Consider the following 7,709-nt stretch of genomic DNA (forward strand, 5'->3'; position numbering starts at 1 on the left):
CTCCCTCTCTCTCTCCCCCCCCCCTCTCTCTCTCTCTGGTGCGCGCACCAGAGCGGACGCGTTTTTCATTTTCGGGAGCACCAACAGTTATTGAGAAGTGGAAGTGGCTGGGTTTGTTCAGAGAGATGCATGTGTTTTCTTCCCTGAGACCCACAGCAGAGAGGAGACCCTCAAAGTGGTCGATATAACAGCAGACAGAGAACCGAGGAGAGTGGGGGGCAGCATTCAGAGATAAAGGATACACACGTCGTCAGGACAAACTTGGAGAAGAAAGTGGAGAGGACCAGGAGCATGCACCATGAGTAACCACAGCATCGGAGTGGGGGGGCTGCAGCCCCTCTGGAACTACAATGGTGAGTGACAGCTCTCTGACCCATGTTTAAACAACACAGTGAATTATATGTGAGTTTAACAGCCACACTCATATTGATTTGAATGTGGCATCTCGATCACACTCACTACTAGTGCGGGCACTTAAGAGCAAAATCCAATTATTTCATTCCTAATTATTTCACTTTCTAATATTATTTGCCAGTGCCTCAGAAAAAAAGTACATTCAGAATATGAAATTGTTTATACTGTATATATATATATAACCCTTTTCTATATATTTTATGTATTTGAATAAGTATTGATAACACACACGTTCTGCGAATACTGGTTAATACTCGTTATGTTGTTTTAAAAGAACATGGTCAAAATGTCCACTTTCACTGATAATAACTGAAGGTGTGTATGGATGAGTTTTTATTTGTTGTTTATAATAACAGCATGTTGTCCAAGAATATATTTTGTATTTCCCTACTAATAACTGATCAATGAAATGCCCTTGCGGGTGACTGCCGTGATTTGATTTCCACATGATCACTCATAAACACTAAGTGACTGAAGGAGATGCTTTTGTTTGCGCTTCCTCGCGATGAGGATGAGGAGGATGAAGGAGCGCAGGAAGAGAGGAGGTGGAGAAGGTGGAGATAACAAACACAGAATAAGGTTTTCAGAAATGAATAAACTCCTCCTCTCACCTTCCCTCCTCTTTCCATGTTTTTCTGAAATATAAAAGGCTGGAAAGAGAAGATATAATTGGCTTGATTGATTATGCCACAAAAACGATCCTACGTGTGTGTGTGTGTGTGTGTGTGTGTGTGTGTGTGTGTGTGTGTGTGTGTGTGTGTGTGTGTGTGTGTGTGTGTGTGTGTGTGTGTGTGTGTGTGTTGCACGCTGCCACACACTCTGGGTAATGAGTTAATGAGTCTTTTGGTTACTAAAGGAAAAATAATTACAAGAGTCTCCGTACCATAGAATGATTGACAGCGCTGAGTTGGAGATAAAACATCGGGGGGTTGATGTGAAATTCCCCCTCGTCTGGATATTCTCCGATTCCTCCCCCGTCTCCTCCCCTCCATCAGCAGCTCCTCTCTCCTCCTCGCTCCCTCTCATGTCTCCTCTCTTCCTTCTGCTCTCCTAATTCCATCCTATATAGATCTCAGCTCCTACCGAGGACAGATCCCCGTGGTGTGTTTGTGTGGTGGAATTACGTGTTTGTGTAAAGATGTATGATTATCTGTGTGTCTATTTATCTATGCAAAAAAGCATACGTGTACATGTTTTGTGGTTAAACTAAGTAGATTACTCAATATCTCGGGGTTACTTTATCATAACCTAATATTGATCTCACCAAGAATCTAGTTTCTACATTTTTTTGAAACTAGAAAAAACAGAAACGCCCTGTTGAAATAAATGATACAACTTGCTTTGATTTAGAGTAAGCGACATGTTGATTTGTGGAGATGTTAAAAGTAATAGTTCAGTGTTGTTTGTCTCGCACTTACAGCTTGTTTCTAAATGATGCTTATTACTCCTGACATCTCTGATGGATTGCTGCTCAGATGATGGGGGGGGGGTGTCCCCGCTCTGCCTTCCTGTCACTCTGGATATAGAGAATAGAGTGTGTGACTGAGTTGATTTATTCTACAACATTTGCAGTCTTGCTCCACAGCATGTACTGCTGCCTCCACTAGAGGGCGCTGTGATGTTGGTCAACAAAGTTTGGTTTAGAGAAAAAAGAAGAAGCATCCCTGCGGTCTGTGAGATATGATCTATTTTAATTTAGGACAAATGCAATGAAATGTTTGCCAGCCTTACAGACTGCATTAATAGTTGTTTTTGTTTCTCTATTTGGGAGAAGCTCTCGATGCTGTTGGCTTCTGTCTTCTTCTTCTGTATTCATTTGCGTGATGAATCCTCTGTGGTCCCGTTTGGCTGCTAGTGGCAGGGCCGGCCCTTGGCATAGGCAGTATTGGCGAATGCTAAGGGCGCATCAATCAATGGGGGGCACCGGAAAAAAGTTAGAAATTTAAAGAATATATATTTTTTATTATTTCATAACAACACAATTTCCCGATTTTGGATCAAAAAAGTACATCTTATAGATTTATAGTATAACATACTATATGACAGTAAAATGTAATTATATGTGCTTTGAGGTTTGATCATCTGGCTCTAAAGCAGGGTCAGCGTATCTCCCTGTTTTATTCCTTTCGTTTTCTCCCATGAACATAGCATGTAGCTCAAAAACAACACAGTGCGGCACTTTCTAAACCACCACAGATGCGGCCCTCGATGCTCCTATTTAAAATAATTATTTAAAAAAGAGCCAAGGGACCCTCTATGATGCCCTTTTACTGGAGGAAACGTGATGAAGTTCTGTGCAGGGTTGTCATTTAGATGACATGTTAATGTCATCTTTTTAGATGTGGTTACAAGAAGTGAGTCCCATCACTGCACTTTGTCCAATTAATGCTAAATTCAAAGGGAATACTGTTTTTATTATTGTTAATGAGAAGGCAGTTGTGTATTTAATTCAATAAAAATGGTGGCTTCTGCGGTCTAGCAGTGGACCTGGTACAGACCTGTGGAAGTAAAACCGCTGTCTTATAATCTAATAATAATAATAAAAACTATATTTTACGCTTTGAATGTTTGTTGGAGTGTCCTCAAGATGCTTTAAACAGAATCAGGCGTAGTGGTTTTTAACTCTGTCTTTGTTCGTACATATTGCTTTTAGTCTGACTCTTTTCGAGGTAACCCTGAGCAAGGCAACGTTCCCTACACTGCTCCCCGGGCGCCGTTCAAAATGGCAGCACACTGCTCCTAACACTAGGATGGGTCAAATGCAGAGAAACAATTTCCCCACGAGGGATTAATAAAAGTCCATCTTATTCTTATTTGTTATGCATCTGCTCCTGGGGTGGTGCATCAGGTGGGGTCAGCTGTGGATACTTCTCCGGTTATGTTTTTGAATTAGTTTTAGAGATAATCTGGGACATCCATCAAAATCCAGATCATATAAAAATGCATTGGTGTTGTCATACAGCAGCCTTCCCCATCGTACTGTAGTTAGATTTCTCTCTTCACTCCAGAGGTTCAGCTTCTTACTGTAGAGTGAGCAGGAAAGCAAAGACCCCTACAGATGAGATCTAGATCCCCGTCATCAGTCTGCAGGCTAGCAGATTCATTACCAGCAGCTTCATGTTCTCACTCGTGCGTGCGTGTGCGTGCGTGCGTATGTGTCCTGGATTGCAGCCATTTCTCCATTTAAAAAAACCACAAGATTTGCTTTATTGATCCCAATTAGGGAAATGTTTTCATCGCAGCAGCATGTTAAAACAAAGCATTGCACATTATGTCAACATGAAAGAGTATAGCAAATAAGGAAACATAAAATATTAACTTCAAATAGAAAAAACAGAACAAGTAAGATATATTTTCACAGTGAAAGATAACAATTTTTATTTGTATTTTGTGACGTTAAGAAACTACACCCTGGATTTAGTTTTTAACACTGTTGTAACAGATAACACATTTTGAGTCTAACAGACAACAGATCAAGTTTATAGTTATAATGTGCAGGCTGATGAGGGAAAGTGGATGCAGCTGAGAGCAGGAGGGTCAGAAAATCAGAGCTGACGAGGAAAGGAAGAACAGGTGTGAGGTGGGAGGGCATGAGAGGGCGAGGGGATCTGTAGACAGGTCCGGAGCGTGAGGGGATCTGGAGACAGGAGCTGCAGACAGGGCATGGAAATGAACCAGAGTCTCCATGACATTGGCAAAAGAAAGGTGTTCTACAGAGAATAATGCATGACATACATTTAATTACTTTCTCAAATAATGATTACGAAGAGAGACAGCCACGCACTTACAAGAGATGTTATAACCCCGTTAGAACCCTGCGCTGCCATGGTTCACAGTCACCCTACATAATGTGATAAAGCTTATAATAAGGGCTGGCTCAGGCTTGCCTTAAACAGTCCTATCCTCATATATATATATATAACATATATCTTCACATAAAAAAACAGTGATACTCAAATGAGTTTAGATACTTACCTGAAATCGCTAGGATTAGGGCCACATGTGAACAGTTTTTTTAGATCTGAAATCAAAGTCATCAAAGAAATTGTTACGGTATCTGAGAGGACCCAAACGCAGGACACGGCAGAGTGTTGAAAAAGGGTTTATTTAGTGAAGGAGGTGCGGGGAGTATAATCCGGCTGGAGTGGCGAGGACGTGACGGCAACACGGCAGTCGGAGAATGATCCTGGAGCACAAGAAGAAAACAAGTTAGACGCTATACATCCAGGTATGAGTAAATAACTATAATGCTAAGTAGCCTTGGAGTTATACCACTTGGGTTTTACAACGATCTGGCGCCGACAGGTTGTGGAGCCTCCGTTGATATGCCGTTGTAAATGGCTTGATGGGAATCAGGTGTGTAGTGGAGGGTACACAGCTGATTGCAGCAGGTGAGTGGAGGTTGAACCGGGAGCCAGGAGTGACAGCCACCACGCCCACACAAACACAGACAGGGGAAAAGAAAACAAACACAAAGGAGACGGCTGGAAGAGTACAGCCACCAGAGAAAAAAGTAAGAATTATTTTTCGTCAGGAAAATCTCTGAACTCAATTTGTTTCCCTCAAAATTCAGACCTTTTTTAGAGCACACAAGAACATAACTTGTTATTATGATCTTTAATCTCAACAGAACAAAAATCTGACTTTTTACTCACAATTCTAAGATTCAGAATGATGAAGTTAATCTCTGAATTTGGACTGGTTTTTTACATTTTCTATAGGTTTAGGTGCAGTTCAATACATTTGAATTGTCATGACATTGTGAGCATTTAAATGTAACTAATGTTTAAAGTTAATCTCAGACAGTTTTGTCCATAAAAGCATTTACTGATGCTCTTTTGCAAGGACTTTGTGCTTAACGTTGTTTTATATAATTGCTTAGTGAATATGGTTCAGCCTTTGCTGGTCGGACAGGAAAAGACCTGAAGTGGTCGCCTTAAGATCTCTTGAATGCTGTTTTCTATCAGAATTAGATTATCTAGCATCCTTTTCCACCTGTAGACTTGTTGTCACTTCTTATCCTGTTTTCCCCCATAATGGCCTAGTTTGTGGGATACTCCAGTTCCCATGATGCATTGTATTGTGCAGCTGTGTTGATGTGTGGATGTGTATGTATCAGCCCCAGATTTTGTAATTGGCACATTCCCTGTGAGCTGGCATCAAAATGGGCACAGAGGGATGTGAAGACGAAGAGGGGGCTGGGGGGGCGTAGAGGGCTGGGGGTGCAGAGGGGCGATAGAGGAATTATGGGATTGGGGTTTGACGCGGGGCAGAGGAGGATTTACGCCAACTGTTCAAAACTAGAGAGGACTAGCCTGGTACTCATTGTGCAAATCATTAATTTACTCATCGTTCATTTAAAAAATAATTAGATCTAAAGAATCCGCCACTTCCTGTAAATATATATGTGGTCCGTACTGGGACTTGACTTGGTCACAAGAGCCAGCCAAGTCCCCCCAGAATGAGCTAACACCCAGCCCCCCCCCCCCCCAATACTTTGATGTGTGTAATAACTGTAGAAAGCAGTCTGAAAGCTGACCTATATAACTGTGTGTTATTGTGCAGCTCAAAAACGTATTGCCTTACTCGGTAGATTAAAAATGTCTAATCTAGATGTGGGGAATATTATATTGTGCATAATAACCTTGGCTGTATGCAGGCACACGGAGACAGAAGACTGAGGGTAGCTTTAGGACATGATGTGATCCTCGGAGTGTGAAGATGTAACACAGATAAGGGCAGTGCATCTGGCTCATTCTCATACTCAGAAAATAAGGAAATTGGAGGAAATAATACATCAGTATTGAAATCACTGTTTCCATTTGAACTTGTGCTGCTGTAATTGTTAGTGCTGATGTGAATCGTAAAGCAGCACTTCAACAGCGTGAGATGTATCTTGTTAAAAGGATAGAGGATGTGAGGATATGTACAAAGTGGCTTTTTAAATACCATGGTCCTTAACATATCCTAAAGTGACATGTCTGGGGAACAAATCCTATTCTTGTCAAAAGGATAATTTTCCAAACTAGATTTTCAAAGTCTTTTTATGTAGACATCCGCGCACAATGTTGTTGTTGTTGTTTTTTTGCATCTGGAAGCTTTTTGACACCCTCATGGTTCTTACATTTTCTTAATTGCGGGGTTTCTTTGTTTTTGTTTTTTCTTGTGCGGTGTGAGGGTCTAGACAGAGTAATGCTGTTAGTCTGTAAACCCCCTGAGACAAATGAGTTGTGATATTGGGCTTTATAAATTGAAATTGATTGATTATTGACAGTGAATACCTGAGTAAGCAGGTTTGGACTGGAACAAATCATTTTTAAACTCCATAAGCCATTTTATAAACTCAACATGAATCCAGATGAATGACCATAGCTCTGATGAATCACTGGTCATATCAATGTTTCAAATCTGTGATCACAGCATTAGTCAGACACCCTTGTACCTTCAGTCAAGTATGACTGAGTGACAGTTAATTGTACTTTTGGATGATATCGTGTCAACAAATAAATGTACGAAACGACCTTCTTGTCTGGATTTGGTTAATTGCCTCTGCAGCAGTTTAACTTTTGAGTTGATTTTCAGTTTTATTTCTTTGCTCTTATTAGGGTTTCTTTCAGTCTTCAAAAACTCCTCATCACAAGAAAGTTAATGAACACTATCGATTATCAAGAACAAGTGGTTCTTGCCTGATTCCTGTAGCCTTGTGTCCCCCTCAGAGGAAGGCTAGGGATGAGGTCCAGTGAAATGTGGTATTGTGGTCAGTTACAAGGTCTGGCACACATAGAGACTGGGGGCTCCACATGTGCACTGTCCGTAATGTACTGTAAGTGTACTCTCAGAGAAATCCACTGTAGTAGGTGCTGTGGGGCAATCTGCAGCAAGCGTATGAAAAAGGCTGCTTTGAAAGTTTGCCTTCACAGTGTTCCTGTCACCACAGTGCTGTTCTCTATCATGGTCTCAGTAAATACGGTGATTTGAAATGTTGAAAAGCACGATGTGGGTCCTGTGTAGGAAGGTCAAGAGTTTGATCGCCATCCTTGACCCCAAATCGCTCCCGTTGTCTCAGTATTGAATTGCATGTTAGTCGCTTTGGATAAATGACATGTAACAAATTCAAGGAAAGTTTATGAAGGCTGTGTTTGTGATGGTGCCGAGGAGATGAGATTAACTACATTGAAAGATCTGGCTTTAACTGGAGTGGAAAATGTACGTGTGTGTGTGTGTGTGTGTGTGTGTGTGTGTGTGTGTGTGTGTGTGTGTGTGTGTGTGTGTGTGTGTGTGTGTGTGTGTGTGTG

General features: G+C 41.3%; 1 protein-coding gene across 1 annotated transcript in view; it reads left to right on the forward strand.

Moving 5' to 3' along the window:
* The first annotated feature begins 63 nt into the window (after nt 1–63).
* Nucleotides 64–7,709, forward strand: part of LOC104942470 (muscarinic acetylcholine receptor M2-like) — a 19,787-nt gene continuing 12,141 nt past the window's right edge. The window contains exon 1 of the mRNA XM_010767699.1: nt 64–353. Within this exon, the coding sequence (XP_010766001.1) occupies nt 299–353 (55 nt within the window). The 5' untranslated portion in view covers nt 64–298. The remainder of the gene's footprint in view (nt 354–7,709) is intronic.

The sequence above is a fragment of the Notothenia coriiceps genome, unplaced genomic scaffold (assembly GCF_000735185.1).
Source record: "Notothenia coriiceps isolate Sejong01 unplaced genomic scaffold, NC01 NC01_scaffold00004573, whole genome shotgun sequence".
Taxonomy (NCBI): Eukaryota; Metazoa; Chordata; class Actinopteri; order Perciformes; family Nototheniidae; genus Notothenia; species Notothenia coriiceps.